Source organism: Pipistrellus hanaki, assembly GCF_964339955.1.
Source record: "Pipistrellus hanaki genome assembly, chromosome: 2".
Lineage (NCBI taxonomy): Eukaryota > Metazoa > Chordata > Mammalia > Chiroptera > Vespertilionidae > Pipistrellus > Pipistrellus hanaki.
Window position 1 is genome coordinate 134,582,671 of NC_140504.1, and position 25,415 is coordinate 134,608,085.

Genomic DNA, 25,415 nt, shown 5'->3' on the forward strand with positions numbered 1-25,415 from the left:
GGTTGCCTTGACAGGGCCCGACCAAATGATTTCCTTACCCCTGTCTTAAACAATGCTTGGAGCATAGTAGGTGCTCAATAAATGTTTGTCAAATTGGACAGCTTTTGTGGGTTGTGCCAGGCTCAGGGATACAAGACCGGAAATAACTAAATGAGGTAACCTCTAGGGCCATAGGGAGGAGAGTCAAGTTAAGCAAACTACCCCAAAACTTGCCATTCAGGGTTCTATGGATTGGAAAATGTTCGAGAGGACCTCCGGAGTCTTTAGTCCAGGAACCAGGTAGTCTCAGATGGGGCTAAGAGACGGGGAAGACTTTTTTTCCTGCTAGAAACCTGGCAAACAGTTGAAATAAGACTCTTGCCTTTTAACGGATATTTTTCAAATTGATTCTAAACCTATTTTAATTTGATCCCTGCAATAACTGTCATTTTAACATTAGATTGAGTCTCTAGTCAGAGCTATTTTTATTTTCTTCTTTATAAAAAAGGTTTTTATTGATTTCTGAGAGAGGAAGGGAGAGGGAGAGAGACGGAAACATCAATGATGAAAGAGAATCATTGATCAGCTGTCTCCTGCACGCCTCCCTGACTGGGAATCAAACTAAGACCTCCTGGTCCATGGGTCGATACTCGCCCACTGAGCCACAATGGCCGGGCTGTGTTTTCCTGCTAGCACTAGGGAATTCATGAATCAAGTGTCACTGATTGCGTTAGTGCCACAATAGGGGCACCTTGCTTTTCTTCTGTGGTTCTGACAACTTTATAGGAAACTAAAGATTTAAAATATCAATAGTCTTACCCGGTCTGGCTCAGTGGATAAGAGTGTCAGCCACCACACTAAAGAAATGGTCCTGGGTTTGATTCTGGTTAAGGACACATACCTCATTTGCAGGCTCGATCCCCAGCTTTGGTTGGAGTGCATGTGGGAGGCAACTAATTGATGTGTCTCTCTCACATTGACGTTGCTCTGTCTCTGTCTCTCCCTTTCCCTTTCACTTTCTCTAAAAATAAAAAACAAAAAGGAAAACTATCCTCGGGTGAGGGTTAACAAGAACCAAAACAAACAAACAAAAATTAGAAAAAAATGTCAAAATTAAATGTGGTTTTGAAAAAGTAGTATCTGCTATAAAAACCTTTAGTAAGTAATTATCATTCCCTTCTCAGTTTGCTTGAGTGCTGTTTGGGCATCTTTTAAGATAAATTTATCTTAACCTCTTTAGAAGTTCTTCATTTCACCCTAATCTATGTTTATGAAAAGAAGTTCCTGCATTAAGTTTTCTTCTCGGAATATGTTTATTTTTACAGACAACGTGACACTTGGAAAGAAGGATTTTAAGGCCACATCTGATTTGCAAAGATTTCGATCCGAAGAACTGCCGGCGGAGGTGACTGAACGGGACACGCTTTTGGAGAAATGAAAATGCCTCCTCCTCATGTGATTGCCATGTTCGCCCTAATGAGCTCCTGTTTAGCGACAGCAGGTAAGATGCATCATCCAAACTGCATGTTTATTATATTCTTTTGGATATATGTTTCCTCAGGTTAGGAAAATTTAGGGCATGTGACATTTATGCAAAACATGAGTATTTATGTTATTCAGGGAAATAAAATATTTGATTTCTATACAGACACATAGTTTATTTGCCTGTTACATTTTGATAGCCTGGTGCTAGACATTTTAATGTCAGTGATTTGGATACCTCACTAACCTTCAGGTGTTGAGGTGGGTAGAGAACCAATAAGCTAGGGTTTAAGCCCACTTAATTTTATCACATGCATAGATTACATTTACTTTCTTGTTCTAAATAAGAATTTGAAGAAGGTCTTTTTGTTCTTTATTACAAAATAAATGGTCTTCTAAACGGAGGAGACACACTTGGCATAGGCTGCTTAGAAGGTATTTAATTTTGTCTATTTCAGATATTTAAGTCTTTAACTTTTGTAAAAGGCACTGAAATGTACATCAGAGTATGAGATTGGAGATGAGAAGAAACAAATGACTTGGTTGGAACTCTGTTGCTTAAATAAGAATATCAGATCCTCCATATCAGTGTCTTAGTGTTGGCACTCAGAGTTACTTAACACACTTGGAAGCTCAATTTGCTCTGTTTTGCTATCACTTGCTTTGTGTCTGCTCTGTAATGGACTACATAAAATGGTTTTGTTGGACCAGTTCTTGAAACTGGCTGGTCTCAACAAGAAACATACTGACTTGACAAATGATTAGCATCTTGGTTTTGGCTATTGAAGTCACACACAGTTGAGATGATAACAATGATAATTACTATCTACTGAGTGTGCATTACAGCCAGGCACTGGGCTAAATAACTATGGAATATAACAATGAATAGCATATTCTTATTTCATGAGCTCAGTTCATCACAACGCTGAGGTAGGTTTGATTATTTTTCTCCTTTTACAGATGATGAAATGAGATATGGAGAGATTAGATAACTTGCATAGTGTCATGTAGCTGGGAAGTGGAGGAGCCAAGTTTTACATCTATGCTCTTACCCTCTGTGCCGTAATGAAGAAGCCAGACCACCAACTGGGGGCTCCAGGAGACTCAGACTAGTAATCATATAGCAGCACAGACTCAGTAAAAGCCAGTTTCCAGAACTTGGTTTATGAGACTGGAAAGCAGGATGTCTTCCTCATTGCAAATATCTTGAGAGAAAGTTGCTAGATGTTTTTTTTTTTTTTTTTTTTTTTTTAATGGCAGCATGTGAATTTGAACTGCCCTTTCTCTCTCTGTCAGCGGTTTAATTTTGTCTCATGATTGAAGAGTTTTTTGCCTTTTAGCCTGTGCATTAAAACTGATCTTAATTAAAATCTCATTGAAAAGGAGTAGTAGAGAGAGGGAATTGGCTTGATGGAAAACGTGCTGTTTGGATGGTAAGATGTATAATCAAACCTAATGGGTTTGAAGCAGAATTTTCTACTTTCATGGACACTGGGGACAGATGGGAAAACATAACTGAAGAGGGTACCTCATCGTAAAGTCGTGAGTTTGATGTATTTGATAGTGAATCAATTTTGCCTAAGACCCTCCTTCCTCTTTCAAGCCATGATAAATACTTTTTTGACTTGTATATGCAATCAAAGCTTTGCTGAGGTGGATAGTAATATCAAAGGTGCAGGAGAATTACAGATTCTGTAACAACATGAGGCCACTGATGAGCAGTACTGAAGTAGAGATGCCTTTTGAACAGCCTATGAATGGAGAAGGGAGAAATGTTTTGTAAGTGCTGTCACCTAGTAGCTTTCTGCATAGGCCTAGCATACTTTACAGCAGGGGTCTTCAAACTACGGCCCGCGGGCCACATGCGGCCCGCAGAGGAGTCTGATCCGGCCCGCCAGGTTTTTTGGGCAGTGAGCGCAGCTGAGGTGTTACAGTAGGAATTAGTAGTCCATATAATCCGGCCCTCCAGCTCTCTGAGGGACCGTGATCTGGCCCCCACTTTAAAAAGTTTGAGGACCCCTGCTTTACAGATATTACAGGGGAGTTGAACATTAAGGAGATAGTAGTGATGATAACAATACTGAGTATTGACAGAGTCATTAATTAATTACTGTGTGCCAGGCCCTGTTCAAAGTGTTATCTCAATTTCATTCTCATAACTGCCTTAGGAAGGGCAGGTACTTTATCTGCATTTACAGAGGGCGAACTGAAGCATGGACAGGCGAGGTGACTTCCTCAAGGTCACAATCCAAGTGGCAGATTTGCCATGAACCTACTTGGTCTAGGCCTGTAGATGGAGCCTTTAGGTCTCAGTGCTAGAGGGAGTATTGATCAGAAGGTGTTTGTTGGAAAAGAATGATCATGGGTTTGCTCTGTGCCATCTTGAAACATCTAGTAAATCAGTTACTGAGTCCTTGCTAAGTGTAAGTTCTCGCCGCGTAGGGCTAGATAAACACATGTAAGATCCGTCCCTTTGTTATATGGCATATAAAGCATAACCATGTAGCTAAATGATCCCTGTATGATGAATGCTGAGTAAAAGCCACAGGACCTCTGAGGGGAAGCCTGCTGGGTTAGAGCCGCTGGGGACGGCTGTGTGGAAGCATTAGGTGTGAGTCTGCTTTGCAGGTCAGGCAGAATCTAAAAAGAGGGAGGCATTGTGTTGACCACGTGGGAGAACATGGCTAGCACGGAACGTGGCACGTAGTTTTCTGATGTTTTTTAAAGAACGGACCATCTGGAAAACTGGTATGGCAATGTGGCCAAAGGTCTGTTTGGAAGGGAGGAGGGGACTAGATTGTGTAGGACCTTGAATGTCAGAGTGAGGCTTGTGGGTATCATTTTGAGGTTTGGATTCTCTCTTCTTCCATTCCCTTGTAGCCAAAGGCAAACAGTTAATCTGAGAATTCAAACTGTGGGCTTACACAGTGAGGCTGAGAGCACGGCCTCATTAGCTTCAAGGACAAGAGTGCGCGGCACGGAGGCTGCCATTTACCCAGGGCTTGCTCTCTGCCAGCTCATTTATTTTGTCTTTATAAGATAAACGATGAGGCGGGTAACCTCAGTTTTACTCTCATGATCTGCATTTTGCAGACAAGTAAAATGAGGCTCGACTTGGTTCGTAATGTGTATGAAGTCCCAGAGCTGGGACTTGAACCCCGGCAGTTGGCTCTCAAGTCCAGCCCATCTGCCACTCCAGCGCAGCCTCCGTGGAGCAGAACCTGAGTGTGGAGTGAGTGAGCCTCTGGGTTTGCTTGCGGGGCCCCAAGGAGACATCCTGGAACCAAGATTAAACCCCTTTGGCCTCAGAAGAGATAGGTGCAAGCCATCAGAATGAAGGCACACCGAGGAACAGGCCTTCTGTATTTGCATTCTTCCCTGGCATGGCCAGGAGGCTCCGCTGTGGGGCCCCTGGCAGCAGGAGGGCGAAGGCTGTGAAAGGCCTGCCTCAGATCCGGGCCCAGGACGGGATGGGGCGCAGCGCACACCATGAGCTCACGTTAGAAGAGGACAGGGCTGCTTTTCGATCCCGATGGATTGGCCTGGGCTTCTCCTTCTCTGCTTGAGGCTGAGGGTGAGGGAGGCAGGGGGCAGCAAGACACGTCCCAGAGTCAGGGGTCGCTTTGACACCATTCACACTTCCCTCCTTCCCTTGTACCGCGGTTATTGCAGAGCATTGTGGGGCGGGAGGGCCACACCAGCGAACAGGAGCTGCGTAGGGACCGGAAGGCCTTCTGATTAGAAACGACCTTAGGTTTTGGCACCTGACCTTTGATCCTGTTATCTCTCTTAAAAAGAATGGGGAGTTTAAAAAAATAAATGCTTGCGCTTATGGGTTTAAGGCTCACTACGTTTTCACTTTAAAAACTGTTGTGCTACTGCACATCTTTAAAAAATATTAACGGCTGCCTCGGAGGCTTGCCAGAGTTTGCACAGGGCTGTGATCCCAGGAACCGTAATAACGAGAAAAAGAGGCACGGACGGAATTCAGGGAAATTGGTTTGGGTGGAAGGGATGGACTTGTCCCCACTCCACTGGCCTCGGGTGCCAGGCCTCCCGAAGGGGTGCCGCCGAGGGGAGCGCTGCAGGACCCGGGCTGGCCTCGGCGCTGCCGGTGGGGATGGCTGGCTGTTCCCCTCATTCCGCTGTTCCACTGGGTGCAGACGCATCCTTTTGGGGGCTCGCCCACAACGTGCACACACATTTCTATTGAGTGAGCACGGTTCTTTTCCTCTGTCCTAGATGTACCTGGAATTCCAGGTATAGTCCACAGGAAAATAGAGACGTTTTCAGTTGGAGCTATTTTCCTGCTAAGAAAGCTCTGAACTGTTTGTATCCATGGGGCAGCAAGTAGAGATGCCAGCTGGCTAATACTTGGTTTAAGAAGGGGACAGGCTGGCAGCTTTGGGGGAGGCTAAGCTAATAACAGCACCAGCATACATCCCTTTATTGTGCTTCATAGATGTTGCGATTTTTAAAAAATATTTTTTTTTTATTGATTTCACGGAGGAAGGGAGAGGGAGAGAGAGGTAGAAGCATCCATGAGGGAGACTCATGGATTGGCTGCCTCCTGCACGCCCCCCTACTGGGGTCTCAGCCTGCAACCTGGGCATGTGCCCAGACTGGGAATCAAACTGGTACTTCCTAGTTCATAGGTCGACACTCAACCACTGAGCTACACTGGCCGGGCGATATTGCTTTTTTTACATATTGAAGGCAAGACCCTCCACCAGCAAAAAAGATGACAAGTCGCTTCATTGCGGTGGTCTGGAGCCCAGCCTGTAATATCTCTGAGGTATGCCTGCAATATCATTTTATATTTATAGTTTCCAAAACACTCTTGTAACTAGCATTTCATTTCATTCTCATAGCAGTCCCTGGGGTGGCAGGTATTGTTTTTTTTTTCATTTCTAGAAAGAACATAATGAGACGTAGGGAAAGCAATTCAGAAAGATGGTTCAACTCTCAGTCAGACCAGAACTCAGCACACTTCTGCAGCCAGGCGGTCCTGACTGACAGGCCTGCTGGCCTCAGCACCTCGGGGAACAGCACCCACCGGGACCCAGGGGCACCTTACACGTATCGATTCATTTAATCCTTACAGAAACCCAGCGAGGCAGGCATTTATCATCATCACTGTTTTTATCATTGTCACCGCTGCCACCACCCCCACTGCTGTGATTAGACTTATTTCACCATTGAGAAACCTGAGGCTTCGAGAAGGAAGATGTGCTATATAATGAGAGAAATCAATTTTTTAAAAAGTTAAAGTGGTTATTTATGTACAGTCATAAAACTAGTCACTGGCAGAGAGGAAGCCGCTGTGGAGCTCATACTTTTTCTATTATACTCCCCAACGGAGCTGGCGTACTTTCTCTTGGACTCGAGATTAACGGCCTGGTCCTGCCATAGTTTCTTCCTTCTGCCAATTGAGTGATCCGAGGCTGCAGCTCATAATGGCAGGACGGCGGGGAGGGTGCGGGTGGGGCTGCCACCCGGGAATGGAAAGGGCCGTGGAGGGACAGGCTTGGAGGTTCAAAGCAGATTCCACAAGGCCTTCTCTTGACAAACCCTAAGTCCCTGGGGCACATCTAGTTGATTCGGCCTGTGATTGTTACTGATTTTAGGTGCTGATTATAACCACTTTTGTGTTTAATTCCACTTTTGGATACTCAGGGAAAAGTTGCATCAGTTGTAATGCCGGCTATCACCAGAGTGCCTACTTTCTATTTATTTTAAAAAGCAAAAAACTACATTAAAAAAAAAAAAAATCCAAAGTAGGCAAGAGGGCTAGAAATTACTAGTGGGAGAGTACACTGTTGAAAGTGAGGTGATTGGGGACATCCTCAACTGGAAAGATGCTTGTAGCAGATTTGAGCAAAGCTCGGAAGGTGGTGAGGTAAGGGGGAATGAACATCTCAGGCAGAAGGAAGCGTGCAAAGATCCTTAGGTGACAGTTTACCTGACGTGCCAGGGTAGACTGTATATTTTTTAACAGGCCCGTCTGATGGTGATGCTGCAGGTCTGAGGACCACGTGTGACAACATAGATCAGTCTTCGTTCTTAATGCACAAATTGTAACACAGACCCGGCAAACACCTGGAAAATCCTTACTGTCATAATTTAATACTTTTACCAGTAAGGATTAAATTAGGGGAGCTTGGCTTCAGCATGCCTTTGAATGGCTGTCTTGAAAAACTTCCAGGCAGAGGGATCCACGTGTTGATGAGGAACTTGGTTTGAGGGGGTGAGTTCCACAGATGCTTCTCGCTCTCCAGCTGTGAGAGTGGCTGGCACATCTGCAGAAACCAGGTGTGTCTCTATTACTTACCAGCCGGGGCTACACCTTGGCATCGTCATCACAGTTGTTAAGGAAGGAATTCTATCCTAGTTCTTCCTTTTATGTGTCTCTTTTACCTTTTCCCATTTCTTTTTATAGGTTTTTTTTTTTTTTAAATTGGTTTTAGAGAGAGGAAAGGAGAGAGAGAGAGAGAGAGAGAGAGAGAGAGAGAGAGAGACAGACTAGTCAGTTGCCTCCCATACATACCCCGACTGGGGATCTAACCCACAACCTGAACAGATACTCTGACAAGGTGTCTAACCCACAACCTTTCGGTGCATGGGACAATGTTCCAGCCAACCCAGCCACACCGGCCAGGGCTGCCTTTCTCATTCTTGCCTTGTGACTTAGTAGACCAAGGTTGGAGACTTGTGTTGGTTTAGTGAGCATGGGGGCGTTGATACGTGCAGCTGTGGCTGAGGAGACTGGGTAATGAGGGGCGGTACCAGTTGGCTGGGTAAAAGTGAGGTAGGTTAACAAGGGTGTTAAAAAAAGGTAATGTTACACAGCGAGGCACAACTCATTTCTGCTGGAGCTGTCCTAGTTTGTAACTCTGGCTTCCCCACTGATCCCTACCTCGTTCCTATAATCAGACTCCAGGCTAGAACTTTAAAAAAAAAATTTTTTTTTCAGAAGGGAAAAATATTCCCTCAGTTGTTATTAATATTTATTAAATACCCTGACGCCATATTTATTAAAAATGGAGATAAGACACTGGGAAGATTTAACCTCTGGGCCTGCATAATTGTCTTTGAGCATAACACTTGTGTGTTTATTTTGCCACGGAGTAGGGTAGAAGGCTTTCTGATTTGCTTTCTCAGACCTCACCACTGGCACGGGGCGCTGAGGAGGGGCAGTGAGCAGCCTCCGTGCCCTGCTCTCTCGTTTGCCACAAGCCCAGGTGGTGGCGGTTCTGGTTTTGAAATTGCACCGGGAAAGTCCAGAGGAATGCAACAACATTTTTACTTCTTGCCCCCTGCTAGCTTTGGCCTAGGCCTCCTAAACATGTGTTTATCTTGCTAGCCATGCATGTGGAGCGGCCTGGAATTCTGTGTGGCATTAGATAGTGAAAAAAAAACAGAGAGATTTCCCACGTGACTGAGGCTATGTGAGTGGGGAATGTCAGTGTATGCTGGACTCTGAAAGAAGGGAGTTCTGGGAGGAGCTTCATTTTAATATTTAGTTTTTAAAAACAACTATCCATTAAAAATATCTTTTAAACCAGTCTCTTTGGGGATGGAAATATAGACTAGAAGCTATACCGAACTTTTAAGTATTAAGAATTTCTACTCATTAGGAGAAAAAAAAAAACGTCTTCAGGGTGAATGAATAGTTTCAATGTCAAGAGCCTGATAATTACAGAATTTGAGGGCAGGGTCCGGCATATGGTGGAGGACCTGACCCAGCAGCCCCCCATCTTCTCACCCGGCGGGGCCTGCAGGGATGGCTTCGCGGTCACTGGCTGGGACCCAGCCTGGCCCTCTCGGGTGCCGGGGAGTCTCTGCTCTTTGCCACGTTCTGCCACGTTTAATTAGCTCTGGGAATATGCTATCAGAGGCTGGCTGGCAGCGTTTCGTTAATGGTACCCGATGTATTCAAAGCCCTAATTAATTGTTTTAGATTATTTGTAAAACCCATGCTGAAAATCCTAATGCCTGTAGGAGAAAGTTGGCAGAGCGGCTGTGCGGAGATTAGCCCGGACATTACGGGCTCAATTGCCTCTTGGAGTCGAGCCAAGCGGGGGGTTGTTTTCCTTTTGCAGAAGCGCTGGTGGCCACACTGCTCCCTAAATTTCCAGTTTACTGCTCCAGGCTCTCGGGGAGCCCAAAGGGCATCTTCTAGAGGGTTTTTTTTTGTTGTTGTTTTGTTTTGTGAGAGAAACACAACTACTTAACATTCATTAACTAAATAAATACTCCCCAAGGGCCTCTTCTTAGAGAGAGGAAAGGCAGCTCCAGTTTGTTATGAAACAATTCAGGTTTTAAGTGTTAAAAGTTCAAAGGCACCAGGAACAGGTCTTAAAGTGTGTGTGTGTGTGTGTGTGTGTGTGTGTGTGTGTGTTTCCTTCTTAAAATAAAACAAGTCAGATTCCTCATTTCCTCTGTTTAGCTGGCCCAGGACAGCAAAATGCTACTGCATTTGGAAAACAGTGTTCAAAATATCTCAATTTGAAGTCAAGTGCATGCCAGTTTACGTTCAGAGTATACTGTATGTATGAAGAAGGGAATAGATACGCGTCATTTTGCTACATTTGCAATACCTTACAGAATAATAATGCCTAGAGTTAGCTTAGCCTGCTGAATTGTAGAAAAATAATCAAGTCACTATCCCTTAACGATGGAAGCAAGCCTGGCCAGGCATGGCTCAGTGGTTGAACCAGAAGGTCAAGGTTTGATTCCTGGTCAGGGCACATGCCGGGTTGCTGTCTCGATTCCCAGTAGGAGGCATGTAGGAGGCAGCCAATCGATGATTCTCTTTCATCATCGACGCTTCTGTCTGTCTGTCTCTCTTCCTTCCTCGCTGAAATCAATAAAAATGTATTAAAAAACAAAGGATGGAAGTGATTTGAGGCTTGTTGAGCCAAATGCCAGTTCTGGTGACTTTGAGAGCAGATAAAGATAAAAGTAGAGAACAGTATTCTGTTCTAGACTTACCTCAGAGCCAATCGAGTGTTATATAAGGGAGCTGTTTTCTAATTAGCATTTAGCTCGTGTTTCCATCCAGAAATCTTCCAAACCTGGGCCTGGCCCTGCCTCCTCCTGGCAGGCCTCCGTGTCTTTCCCCGTCCTTCTGAGCCGCAGCAGCCCATGAGTAAGTAGTTAAGTACAAACCCCAGGGCCAATTTGTGCCTTATTAACATGATTCAGGGGAAAAGAATTCTAATGAAAAATTTCAGAGGACTGTGTTGAGCTATTTCATTATATTGTCAGATCTTCCTGAGCTCAAGGAAGGCCCAACAAAATCTATTATTTCTGTTTATTACTCAACTTGGAATCTGTTGGGAAAAGCCTACATGAAAAACCTCAGGAGAGCATGTGCTGGTTGAGGAGTTTATTCCTAAGTGCACAGTGGCCTCTGTTCACTCTGTGTGAGGCTGGTTATCCTGATTCCCTGGGCAACCTGCCTCCTCCTAACCAGCAGGCCTGGAGTGGTAACTTCGGACGTTTAACCCTTTCTGCAGACGGTCCCCAGGGAACTTGATGGAGTGGGTAGGTGTGCCAATCTCATAGCTGTGAGGGACCATGAAATATACTTTTACAGTTGGGAATAAAGTCTTTGTTCCAATAAGTAACTATGATTTTTTTCAGTGCTTTATTTTATTCAGTCTTATTACTCTTTTATTTTAGAGAGTAATTTTGTGCTATATTGTCTAGTACTTAACTGGCATATACCAGTGTTCCAACACATAGTTAAATTAATGGCTTTAAGGATTTCCTTAAAAATATAAAACAATATTAAACGTTACTCTAAAACAACCATGGTTACTTTCATTAAATATATTTGAATGGGAGAGAGAGGAGTTAGGCTTGCCATTGATAGAATGAAAAGTGTACAGAGTCTGTAGTGTGACATATTTGTTTTGTTATCCATGAACATAGTATACCCCCATTAATTTTGGTTTTCTTTCAGCACTGCTTTTGTAGTTTTCTGTAGTTGTTTTGAAGACTATAGGGTGTCCAGGTATTCATCATGTCTGCCTATTTTATTAGAATTAGATTTGAGAGTGTCTAGTGTAGAGTTAAAATTCTCTACCCTTCAAACTACTCTTTATTAATAATAATGAAAACTAATATTCCCTCTGACCATCTGGAAAGTGAGCTCAGTCACAAATAATTAAGGTGACTTGCTAAAGTGAGTTATTGGCCTGGTTGGATTTGCTCTAAGTTGTAGGAAGCCAAAGCTCAGTGTGAACTATTTTCTTTAGCTGAGGCTCAAACTGGTACATAGCGTATCCATAACATTTCTTCCTTTACCCTAAAGTTCAGAGTTAGGGGCATTGTCAGAAACCAAAGATTGTAAATTGCCCATTTCACTCAGTTTTTAAAGTTGCAAAGTCTATTATTCAGGCCTATTGTTGGTGCAAAAATAGGTCTGATCCTGAAATACAATTGTTGTAGACTCTACCAATAAGCCAGGCTCTATCAATGCCCAGTTCCTTTATTTTCTGTATGTTCTGCTCAGTGTGGTGCATTGGTAAGTACCAAAGTGGTACAGTGGGACTGATGAAATTGGGAAGAGGTTGTGAATAAAAAGCTCTCTTCTTATTTTCTTGTTTTGAAGATTTGAATTTGAGTTGCAAGTTTATGATCTTCAGAGCTTCTGTTGCCTTATCTGTAAAATACTGCTAAAAATACTTATTCTGTTGGTTGTTGAAAGAATAAAATATATGTAAAGCAGCCAGCAGTTGATGGCGCATAGTGGGTTTTCAAAAAGTTAATCTTTATTTAGAGATCCACATATTTAGGGGAGAAAACAATAGCTAGGATAAACTTATGATGGGCAGAATGAGTTTGCTGTTTAGCTGTGTGCTTTCAACAGAGAAAAGCCAGGTGGGGGCATTTCTTTGGGAAATGACTATTTTCTGTTAGTTGAGCAAGAGCTCAGGTGGCTTTGAAATAAGCAGTTTAATAGCTGAAGGGTTAAATCTAGAGCCAGATAACTTGACCTTTAGCTGGAAATTGGGAGATATAGGTAGTGACACTGAGGATTGGGGTTGGGGGAGACAGAAAAACCCAGGAACAAGGGAGTGAGACCACCTATCAGTGATTTTCCTCATCTGTATGGTACCTCTGGGCTCAGTTTCACTCTAATCATCCTATTTAAATTTGTAATCCCTCTCAATCCCTGGTATTCCCATTCCTTTCTTTAAGAAAAAAATATTTTTATTGATTTCAGAGAGGAAGGGAGAGGAGAGACAGAGATAGAAACATCAATGATGAGGGAGAATCATTGATCGGCACGCCCCTCACCCCAAACCCCAGCATGTGCCCTTGACTGGAATTGAACCTGACCTTTCAGCCCACAGGCTGACGCTCTATCCACTGAACCAAACCAGCTAGGGCCCCATTCCTTTTTATCTTGATCTATTTTTTGTCCTCTGCGCACTCATCACCTTTAAACATGTTTACATTTTACTTATTATGCTTATTATTCATCTCCCCCACTAAAATGTAAGTTCCATGAAAAGACAAGTCAGATTGGTTTTGCACTGGTGCAGCTTTTCCCCCCAATAGGGTATCCCCCCAAAATGTATACACACATTTTGAATAATTTTAAAGGCAGTGTTTATTAAAATACATTTTCAGAATTGATCTATCAGCTGTTAAAATGTATATACATTATTTTTTTGGGGGGGACACACTGTATATAAAAATTCTCAACTAGAGGAGTTTCCACGTCTTCTTTGTCCCTCTTTGAATGTGTCCTTTGAGGGAGAGGGTGGGGTCAGTTGACTGATAAATCCTTAGTCCCTAGCACATAGTGGGTGCTTACTATTTATGAATAAATCAATTATAACACTGTCTCATTTAAAGAATACAATAAAGAGAAACATTTTGCTAAAATAATAAAATTGGATGTTAACGTACTCAGTGTTGGGGAAAGAGGCAGTGTTGGGATGAGGGCTACCCCATAAAGACTGGGTGAGGGGTCACTGTCTTTTAAGATTCTTAGATAAACCACCTGTGATGGTTGATTTAAAGACAGGTAATGGATCTATCACTCAGTTGTTATGAGTCTTTGACAACAAACTATTGCTTCTTGGAAAACATTATATGAAGTTTAGCATAATACTTTATTTTAGTTCTTTACGTGTTGGCTAAAGTATTGGTGGTATAGTTCACTAAGGACCTGGAGGTTAACTCTATAAACCAGTGGTTCTCAAAGTGTGGTCATAGATCTGAGATCTTTTCAGGAGGTCTGTGAGTTCAGAACTATTTTTATAAGAATTCTAAGAGGTTGTCTTTTTCTTTGGGTTAACATTGCAATGATGGTGTAAAATCACTACTGGATAAAACAGCCAGTGCCACACACCAGTTTCATTTAACAGTGTTCTTGATGAAGCAGTAAACACTCTCAAGTATGTATCTTTTTCCTATTCTGTATGATGAAATGGGAAGTATACACGTACCACTTCTACATTCCAAAGTACACTGGTTGTCACGAGAAAAGGCACGTGTGCAATTGTTTGAATTGCATGTTGAACTAGTCTGTTTTTCATGGAATACCATTTTACTTGGAAGAATGACTGATAGACAAATGCCTGTTATCCAGACTTCTGTATTTGGCAGAGATTTTTTTGAAAAAGAACAAAGTGAGCCTGTTATTTCAAGGAAAACAATCGACAGTATTTGTTACCAATGATAAAATTTTATTTTTAAAGCAAAAATTAAAGTTTTGGAAAACTTTTATCCATTACCATGACTGTGGCAGTTTCTTAATAGTTAAATACTTTTCCAATGAGACCCAGGAAGATATTAGCAAATGTGATTTTTTTTGATATTGTTTAAGAAGTGTGTCAACATTTGGCATATTTGCATAACTCATTGAACCATTATTTTCCAGATAACCAGTACATGATGTTACAAAATCATGAGTGAGTAAAAGATCTCACAGATTGATAATCTAAGAAAAAGCAACTGATTTTTAAGAACTTTACATTTTGAGATAATTTTAGACTTGCAGAGGAATTGCATGAACAGTACAGAGAATTCTCATAGACCCTTCACCCAGCTTCACCTTATGGTAACATCTTTTATGTCCACAGAACAATCATCGAAACTAAGAAATTAATCTTAGTACACTATTACTCACTGAAGGATAGACTTTATCTGGAGTCACCAGTTTTCCCAGTAATGTCTTTTCTCTGTTCTAGGACACAACTCTAAATCTCCATTGTCTTGCCTCCTTGGGCTCCTCCAATCTGTGACAGATCTCTGTCTTTCAGTAACCTTGACACTTTTGGGCAGCACTGATAAGTTGTTTTGGAAACTTTCCCTCAATTTGAGCTTATCTGATGTTCTCTCAGGAGTGCATTGAGAGAATGCATTTTTGGGAAGGATAAAGGTTACATTATATTTATATATCTTATTACTGGTGATGTTAACCTTTATCATTTGATTAAGGTGATGCCTGCCAGAACTCTCTGCTATAACTTATTACTTTCCCCTCAGTATTTTGGGGAGAGCAATGGATTTAAAATAATAAGCTATGAAAAGTTCATTATGTGAGTCAGATCCCACATTGCAGCCGACTGACCTTTAAGAAATGATTGTTTATTTATTGAGTGTAGGTGTAATATCAAAGAAGAAATAGTGACAAGCTTATGAAAAGACTATTAAGATTGGCCTCCCCTTTTAACGAAATATCCGTGTGAGGCCAGATTTCTTCATATCCTTCAACCAGAACAATTTATCACAACAAACTGAATGCAGAAGTAGATCCAAAAACTCAGCTGTCTTCTATTAAGCCAGAAATTAAAGAGATTTGCAAAAATGTAAAACAAAGCCCCTATTCTCTCTATAAATTATGTTCTATTTTAGAAAATATATTTCATAAAAGATACTATTTGTGTTATTGTTGGTTTAAAATGAATTAATAGCCCTAGCTGGTTTGGCTCGGTGGACAGAGCATTGGCCCATGGACTGATGGGTCCTGGGTTGGATTCTGATCAAGAGCACAGACCTCCATTGCAGGCTCCATGCGTGTGAAGACAACCAATCCATGTGTCTCTCTCACATTGATGTTTCTCTCTCGTTCTCTCTTCCTTCCACTCTCTCTAAAAAAATCAATGGAAAAATACCCTCAGGTGAGGATTAACAACAAAAAATAAAAATAAAATATAATATGGATTAGTAAAAATTTATAAATGTCTCAGCTTTAATTTTTATTGTAGTAAATGCTGCTAGATAGAATTCTTCTGCACAGAATCTCTTCGGAGTCCTCAGTAATTTTAAAGCATACAGGGGATCCTAAGACTAAAACATTTCCAAATTGCTGCTTTCTGAATGAGAGAAGAGGTATCTTGGGGTGGAGCTTGTCTTCTGACCTAAAGGCAGATTCAGTCAGCCTAGGGCTTCGCTAGGCGCGTGGTCCTGGGGATGCCGCTCAGCATCTCCGTCAGCTTTCTCACCTGGCAGGTAAGAGAGAGTGTTTTGGGGAACTTCAGATTTCTTCCGGCTCCAAAATTCTATGATTCCTTGCTTTCAAAGATGCCATTGTAGCAATGCGGACAGTATGGAGCAATGCAAGTAATTTCTAAAGGGTGATATTTGTCAGGTGAATGAAGACCATCTCTAGAGGATATGACCTAGGAGTATGTGTGAGGCAGGGACTTGGGCTGACGTTTTGAGTCTGTAAAATGATTTGTTTCACTGTCCCCTTAAATAAACTGAGTTGTAATTATGGCTGGATTTTACTATAATGAGTAAGGGAAGGATTTTAAATTCTTGCTGCAATTTTTGTCACAAGTTAAAAAGTGCGTGATTTCCTAGAATTTTCTGCTATCATGTTCTCTCTGTAAGTCTAAAATTATCTCAAAATATAAAGTTCTGTGTTTGTATAAATTTCTTTTGTGTGCATATGTAGAAATATTTACACAAATCATTTTTATTTATTATGGGTTCTCAATATACCACTCATGTCTCTATTGAAGCAGGCTTAGGTTATAACATCCATTATATAATTATAATCTTCATGAAGTTAGTTATTTTAGTACTTGGTTTTTAAAAAATTTTAACACTTTAGACATTATTATTATTATTTTTGGGCGGGGAGGATGAGTGACCTTTATTTTTATTAATTTTTTTACTTTTTCAACATTGTTTTCTTTATTTATTGTCTAAAGATTTACATATGCCTATTTTTTCTCTGATTGACATCCCCCCAAGCCATTCCTACCCTGGGCAAGCCCCCTCCGCCCCAGTGTCTGTGTCCATTGGTTATGCTAATACGCCTGCATACAGTCCTTTGGTTGCTCTCTAATCGCCACCCTCCCACCCTGCAACCTCCCCTGCCATTTGTCTCTGGATTTATTTATTTATTTATTTATTTATTTCAAGGTTTTTATTTTTTAAAAAAAATTTTAGTGTATTTTTTTCTTTATTGATTAAGGTATTACAAATGTGTTCTTATTGCCCCATTGCCCCTACATCCCCACTCATGCCCTCACCCCCTGTTGTCTGTGTCCATTGGTTATCCTTATATGCATACATACAAGTCCTTTGGTTGATCTCTCCCCCTTCCCCCCACTGAGGTTTGACGGTCTGATTGATGCTTCTCTGTCTCTGGATCTGTGTTTTTATTAAAAACATATTTTACAGTGGTGCCTCACACAACGAACTTAATTCGTTTCAGGAGCAAGCTTGTTATGCGAAAAGTTCGTTATGTGAAACGCGTTTTCCCATAACAATACATGTTAAAAAAAATAATTCGTTCTGTAGCATAAAATATGCTAAGATGACATAAAAAAAAATATGCTAAGATGACATATTTTTATTTAGATACATCTAAAAACATAATTTTTTTTTTTTAAAAAAAACACACATTTTTTTAATTTTAAGACAGACTAAGTAGAGTCTACCGAATCTTGCACATCTTCATCCATTTTCTGCTTTTTGGCCGATGATTTCATGAAAAACCTGTCCAAAGTTCGCTGTGCGAGGCGTTCGTTATGCGAGGCACCACTGTATTGATTTTTTTACAGAGAGGAATGGAGAGGGAGAGGGATAGAGAGTTAGAAACATTAATGAGAGAGAAACATTGATTCAGCTATCTCCTACACACGCCCTACTGGAGATGTGCCCCAAACCAAGGTCCATGCTCTTGACCAGAATGGAACCTGGGACCCTTCAGTCCACAGGCCAGCACCCTATCCACTGAGCCCAACCAGTTAGTGCTGTTTTTGTTCATCAGTTCATGTTTTTCATTATATTCCATAAATGAATGAGATCATATAATATTTATCTTTCTCTAACTGGCTTATTTCACTTAGCATAATGCTCTCCAGTTACATCCATGTTGTTGCAAATGGTAAAAGTTCCTTCATTTTTTTTAATTTTTATCACAGCGTAGTATTCCATTGTGTAGATGTACCACAGTCTTTTAATCCACTCATCTGCTGATGGGCACTTAGGTTATTTCCAAATCTTAGCTACTGTAAATTGTGCTGCTATGAACATTGAGGTGCATATATCCTTTTTGATTGGTATTTCCATTTTTTTGGGGATATAGTCCTAGAAGTGGGATTTCTGGGTCAAATGGGAGTTCAAATTTTTTTAAAAAACACTTTTAGTTATTTCATTTTCATGACAAATAACAGAGTACCCAAATAAAGTAACTTAGCAGTAACAAAAAAAGTTACTATTTTTTTTTTTTAATATATAAAACATAGTCTGGACTTAGAGAGTGTCACATTTGGGAAAGTAGTTAATGAATATCTTTAAGAACTCTGCTTGGCTCCTACTCTACCAGCCACTGGATATCAGTAGGGTTGTTTTTTAATTTATTTCTTATACCCATTGGCTCCTGTTGTTTTCAGATGATTTCTATACCTCTAGTCATCAGGACCACATTCAAAAGCTGGAAACAGGATAGGGAGTTCCATTTTTAACTTTTTGAGGAAACCCCATACTGTAAGACTTTAGACATTATTAATATTTATAAATATAGACATAAACTACCAGCTATAAGGTATTAAGAATCCCCAAATTTGGAACTGACATTTTCCTTTTTCAGTTGAAATGGAAGGAGATGTGATGGCATTAATGAGGAAACGTTGGGGAAGGGGAGGCCAATAGTATGCTGTCCTAGTAGGTACAGTCTAAATCAGTTTTTAAACAGGATCCCGCATTCCTGTGCAGTGGATTTTGTAATGGAAACTGCCACAGCTGAGGGCCAGCTCTGTCATAATCACCAATTTGGGCATCTCGGATATTTAGCAGAATTATACATATCTAACGCAGTGTGTTTGTTATACTGTCATAGGAAAATTTCGTAATGGATTTTGAGCCAGATTCTTCCAGTGTTTGAGCTACTACTTGGAAATAAGACTTGGAGCCTGGACTAACTTTCTGAACACATCTACAGTCTAGTAAACTATAGTAAAGTAAATTTAGTATGTACCATATCTAGGGGGAAAAAAGTGTATGATGATCTTATATCAAAAAAGTTTCATTTGTCCAATTTCAAAGGTTCCTTTAAGAAGTTAGCTATTTCAAGATATTCCTGTAACTCAATCTGAGAGGAAAACGTGCCTCAACTCCCAACAAGACAACTTCAGAGCCAGCTGCCTGGGTGCAAATCCCAGGTCTGCCACTCAGTAACTGTAACTCTGCTCGCTCCAGCGCCTGCTGGTATAAAAGGGAGCTATAATAGCACCCATCTCACCAGGTTGTCTTGAAGATTTAATGAGATGTCGTGCTTCACGTGCTCAGAGGCTGCTGGCACATGGGCACTGCTAAGCTGCAGCCATTGGTATTTGTGCACGATTAAAACGATGGCTTAGCTAACCTGTGGTGTGTTTGAGGTTGCTTGTTTCCTTATGCTATGTGAATTTTTATGTCATTAGCAACATTATTTTCAATGTTTTAGGATAAGTAACTTTTGGGGAGATTTTGCACTCATGAGGCACACTGCTAGAGTTCTAGATGTGTGGTATGTTTGTATTTGAAGGAACCTTAGAGATGATGTGGTCCAATTCAGCCTGATACAGAAATCACCTTTCTCACATTTTGCTGACTGAGCACCCAGCCTTGCTTCAATTTACAATAAAATATCGTTGACGCCAAGACCCGTTGGGCTCAGTGGATGGAGTGTCAGCCTGAGGACTGAAGGGTCCCGGGTTCTATTCCAGTCAAGGGCATGTGCCTTGGTTGTGGGCACATCCCCGGTGGGGGGTGTGCAGGAGGCAGCTGATCAATGTTTCTCTCTCATCAATGTTTCTGGCTCTCTGTCCCTCTCCCTTCCTCTCTGTATAAAATCAATAAAATATATTAAAACAATAAAATAAAATATTGTTGACACTTGGGAACTTCTTTCTTGTGTCACAGAACCCATTTGGCTGTAACCATCACTCCCAGCACCTAGTTCTGCCTTGTGGAGCTCTATAGAGTCTGGCTAACAAGTCACGCATCTGAATGGTGACAGTGAAGTAAATAGATTCTGGAGGTTGCATGTCAGAGTGGAGGGAGCTCAAAGGACTGTGCTCCCTGTTGGTAAGAGAAAAAAGGCTTATATTTCTAGATAGAGTTGCCCTGAGCTAGTTGGGAACACATGTGGTATAGAAATACCCTCCCCCCAGAGCCCCCAGAGGAGCTGTGAGCCTGAGAGGGGACGGGCAGTGCCAGGCCCCACTCTTAGGAAACACCCCTAGCATCCTTGTGCGTGCCCCGTCCTGAGGGCGGAGCTTCTTTGTATTCGTCTATTTATTGTCTGTTTCTCCCTCATAAAATGGAAGTTTCATGAAAGCAGAGGAGAAACTGATTGCATTGTTTTTTTAAATTTCTTTATTGATTAAGGTATCACATATTTGCCCTCAACCCCCCATTCCAATCCCCCCTCCCCCACTCATGCTCCCACCCCCTTATTGTCCTCGACCACTGGTTAGGCTCATATGTTTGCACATAAGTTCTTTGGTTGATCTCTCTCTTTTATCCCCACCCTCCCTTTGAGATCCAACAGTCTGACCCATGGCTTTTTATCTCTGAGTCTGTTCTTGTTCATCAGTCTATGTTGTTCACCATTTCCCCTAGATGAGTGAGATCATGTCCTACTGGAAATATACTTATAAGAATCAAAAATGAGACAAGCAATAATCGTTATGCTGAAAGGCATATGAATCAGTCTGTAGAGAGTTTCTTTCTGGGCCCCTAGTTCTCTTGAGACCCAATTTCAATGTCAAACAGTTCCTTATGTGTACATGTCAGCCATGATATTTCAGTTCTGGATGGTGGGTGATTACATTGTTTACTGCTGTGTCTCTAACAACTACAAGACCTTGAGCTATTGAGCACCTGTATATAGTAGGTGCTCAATATTTAAAATGATGGAATTGAAGATTCAACACACATGTGACTGTTTTCCATTCAATGTCACTTTCACTTGTTGGTCATGGCCTATTCTTTGGGCCTGAGCTGCAGAAGCCTACCAGAGAATAAGAACTGAGGTCTCAGAAAAAGTATCCTCTGTTATTATTATTATTTGCAACTTTCAAACACATTCAGAAAAAAAAAATTGTTTTCGTTCTGAAACGTGAGGATTTTCTGGAAAGGAAGGAGAGGTCTCTAATCTTGCCAAAGACAGCGGTATACCATGCTATCAGAATTGAGACTTTAAACCCACCCGGCTCCATAGCATTTCCCATTCCAGCCTGGATGATGCTCTACAGGCTTAGCTCTACTGTGAGTGCTAAAGGAAAAAGTTTGCCAGAAACACGAGTTGTAAAAAGCCATCCAAATATTACAGTGTAGGAGAAAAATGTAGTGACAATTCCAACATACAATGTCCAAACAGAATTTAATTTTTCTGAAGGCTTTTAATTCTTTTTTTAGGTAACTTGCACAGACTGTCTAATGTGGCAGGAAACAGATGAAAAAGCAAAATGACTTTACCTGAGAACTTTCAGCAGTTAATTAAGGAAATCCGAGCCTCCTTTTTCCTTTGGTGTTTGTGTCCCTCTTTAATGTTCCGGTAGCTGAGTTTTCCATAGGATGAGGGCCTATGGTTAGGTCAGCACTCATCTGGCAAATTCCTCGGGATAGCTTGATTCAGCATTTTTTCTAGGAAGAAAAACACTTTGAGTTTGGAACCAGAAGGCCTTCTAGTCCAGGTCCCCCCACCCCCCCCTCCACCCCCCACCTGGCTTCTGCTTAGTCATCTGACTCTTAAGTCAGTTAAGTTGGTAACTCAGAAGTCAGTGACTTTCCTGCTTCGAGTGAGTTGCTTATTATTATTCTACCTAAGTTTTTTCATCTGTGACAGTCGTAGTGTATCTTGAGGTTGTTTTGAGGAATAAATATGTAAATAGAAGTAAGGTGCTTAGAAGAGAGCCCTGGCACAGGGTATGACATTGTGGTCAAATGTGGATGCTTTGAGAGTAATACGGTGGAAAATAGAACTTTGCAAATTTAAAAACCCCTGTGTAAATTCAAAGGAATATTGATTCTTTGTCTCCCATGATGACCTTAGTATTCGCAAAGGTTTTCCCCCCCATTCAGGGCCCCTCGCTGTGCTTGATTTACACTTCCCTGTGGGAGGTGAGGCGTTTTCTGGGGTGCCCCATTAATCATGAACTTGGAATGCTCTGAGGAAAAGTACTGACTGAGTATAGGGGGTAGATACCCACTCTGTTTCCATGTGGACTCACAGTGTTGATAGGCAAGTGGGGGAAAATAGATAAAAATTACAATTTTGAAGGGAAAGTGTTTTGTTTTGTTTTAATAATTGTCTACATTAATCAAATTCCACGGATGTTGTCATAATTATAACTTTGTCTCTGTAGAGTGTGGAGCAGATTTTGAACATGCTTCCCCACCCCCTAAAATATATTGGCCATTATATTTAACAGGCTTTAGTTTGTGTGTACACGCGCGTGTATGTGTTTTAAATAGAGGTAATTAATTGTGAAGTTATTTTGATGTTCAGTGGGCAAAGGAAACACATTACTTTTGTGTAAACAGAGGTTAATATGGAGTCTTTGAAGTCTAAATTATTGAACTATTTGCCTAAGGACAAACTTAACTGTTTAGGCTTCCTCAGGCCTGTAATAAACCGCAGCAGGCGGGGCTCACTCAAGAACATGGATGTATCAAACATTTGGGTCTTGTTTGCAAAGCATGCTTGATCCAAATTGTCAGGTTTACCTTTGAGTTACACCGACGAATTAGGAAACTTTTCATCCCATTTTCTTCTCCTTGTAGTGGTGTAATTGGCTCATGGTTGATAAAGACAGAAGCATATGTTTCTGGGAAAGGTATGCTTTCATTTTGTTTAAGTTTTAAATGATCACTTGTCTCTGGAACTGGCTCTGTGACCAAAGAATGTTTATTACTTCCACATTGTTAACATGGGAATGGGCCTGAGAGATGTTAAGTGAGTTTTATGTTCAATTCCATTTAACTGCTGCCTTGGGCCCCAACCAAGATGACTTGGTTTTGTAAGGGCCAAAGGGAGCAGCCTTATCAAGTAGTTCTCTTTCTCTCTCTCTCTTTTTTTTTTTTTTTTAAAATAGCTGTTTGTATCTGAAAGCAGCTACCTTGAGGACAGAAGCGGTGCTTTGCAGAGTATACAACAGCTACCACTGATCTTAGCAAATGGTCAGTATTAGTTCATCATTAGGATGTCCACCAGAGATGTGGGCAGGGCACCCGTGTTTCCAGACAGACACGGGTTGGGCCTCACATCTGCTCTGCTTACACAGGTCCAACTCTGCATGCACTTTTCCCGGATCCTCCCCTTTGCATTGAGCTCTGGCCCTGGCCCCTCTCATACTGGGGAGTGTGGAAGCTGCAGGGCAGAAGCTCCATTCCCCTGCCCTTCACTCTCCCTGTGCCCCCAGGCTGAAGTCTGTCAGGTGGGTCTGGGTGCCCCTGAGTTCACATTTGTGTTTAGCAGTTCCTCCTCAGGGCCCAGCTCCCCTATGAAGGACTGGCTGGCGTGACTGCAGCTCCCATTGACCCCACTGCTCAGAGGCGCAGGAACAGAGAGCCCCAGACTGTTGAACCGGAAGAAAGCTGTGGGTGACCTCTGCTATTTAACAGCTGCTCCTAGCACCAGTCACTGTGGCAACTGGGCTCTGTTTATGAAAATGAATGAAGACCTCAAGCCTGGGGCATCTACGCCATGGACAGAGGTCCTCCTGGAAATACATCGCCTGCCAGATTGCCAGGGCTAAACCAAAACAAAGGCACACCAAACAAGAGTAGCCAGGGAAGTGTTATGCCCTCATGGGACGTGCACCATGGCGGGGTTGCCGAACTATGCCAGGGGGAGCTCATCTTAGTGATGTCAGAGGCCCTGGTACCCCTATGGGCAGCTTTCTGCATGGACCCTTGTATTGCACAGGCCTGGACTCTTAGCTGTGGGTGTAAAAGGAAACCATTTGGCACCAGGGATCTGACAATCTTATTTTAGGTTCTGCCTTAAAGTAAACGGTTTGTGTTTGGGTCTGAACCTTAAGACCAGATCCTGTGTTTGGAGTTTGTCCTCTTTGAGTCCTTGCTTCCGCAGTGATGGTCCTTGGTGTGCAAAGCAACCTGGGTAGTCATGGCTCCCTTGGGAAATGGAGAGCCATGAACAACTTTGAGCACACTCTGAGCTTCTTGCCAGGAAACTGCTGTGTTCTGGGTGCTTCTGATATTCTCGGGTTAGGATCCCATGGCTGGATTCTTCGGTGCCTGTGTCCTTTGGCCTCACGTAGATGGTCATTGGACACTTCACTGGGGCCCTGATGGGTAGAACTGTGGTCCACATCAAAGACTTGGAATTTTGGAGCTGGAAAGGCCCAATCATCAAACCACATCCTGTATTTTACTTATTTTTTAGTTGTTGGTTTTATTTTGTAATATATTTTTATTGATTTCAGAGAGGAAAGGAGAGAGAGAGAGAAAGAAACATCAATGATGAAAGAGAACCATTGATCGGCTGCCTTCTGTACGCCCTCCACTGGGGATCAAGCCCAGACCTGTGCATGTGCCCTGACCGGGAATTGAACCTTGACCTCCTGGTTCATAGGCCGACACTCAACCACTGAGCCACACCTGCTGGGCCACACTCTTGCATTTTAAAGATATGTAAGTCAGGCGATAGGGCACTTGGCTAGTTTGGCAGAGCCGGGGCCAGAGCATCGGTCTTCTGATTTCACTCAGCGCTCCCTTTTCCACCCCATGCCTCGTCCCTGTGAGTGTGCTTGGGCTGCGGCTGAGGTATCCCAGAGGAGGGAGAGTTGTGGAGGTCGAGAGGTGCTTCGCCTACAGAACAGAGATGGCCGGGAACGTGACAGAGGGTCTCCTTCACATCCACATCAGTTAGCTTCAGTTTTAACGTTTACAATGCCCACTCACTGCCTGGAGGAGGCCTCAAGGTCTCCCACCGGCTCTTCTTGATCTGATGAGATGTCAAGGGCATAAGGGGGAGAAGGGCCCGGAGTGGGGGAGCCGCTGGCTGTGACTGCAGTGAGAGTCACAGAGCACCTTCCTGGGAGAATCCAGGTCTGCCTCTGCCAGCAGCCCTTGCTCCCTCACATCAGCTGTACGTCCCCGGGCTGGAACCGCGGCTGCTGCCCTGAGGGCGATCCGTTCCGAGGGACCCTTCGCTGCGGGGAAGGGAGTGGAGTTGAGTTCCTGTGCTCCTCCACTAATGCCCGTGCCGTTACTGAGTGACGGCCATTGTGTGCTCACCATAATTCTTAGGCACATTCCTGTTGATAAACCAAACCAAATCAGCAGTAGTTTTCCGTTAACTGTGGATTTAAGTTAAAGTATAACCACAGGCATCCTGTTGGTTTCCATTCATCTCAGTGCTGAACAGACACGGGGCTGTGGAGGTGATGTTTCCATCCTGTCGTGGCAGAGATGCCTGTGTGCAGTGTGAGTTGGCCATTGGGCGAAGCCTTTTTCCT

General features: G+C 42.4%; 1 protein-coding gene across 2 annotated transcripts in view; it reads left to right on the forward strand.

Moving 5' to 3' along the window:
- The window catches only part of TGFBR3 (transforming growth factor beta receptor 3), a 198,297-nt gene that overhangs the window by 27,775 nt on the left and 145,107 nt on the right, over window positions 1-25,415 (forward strand). Inside the window, exon 2 of one of the 2 annotated variants that reach the window (XM_084873400.1) lies at window positions 1,305-1,479. In XM_084873400.1, the coding sequence (XP_084729526.1) occupies window positions 1,414-1,479 (66 nt within the window). In that variant the 5' untranslated portion in view covers window positions 1,305-1,413. Of the gene's footprint in view, window positions 1-1,304; window positions 1,481-25,415 lie in introns of both variants that reach the window. The other variant, XM_084873401.1, reaches the window with a different exon arrangement.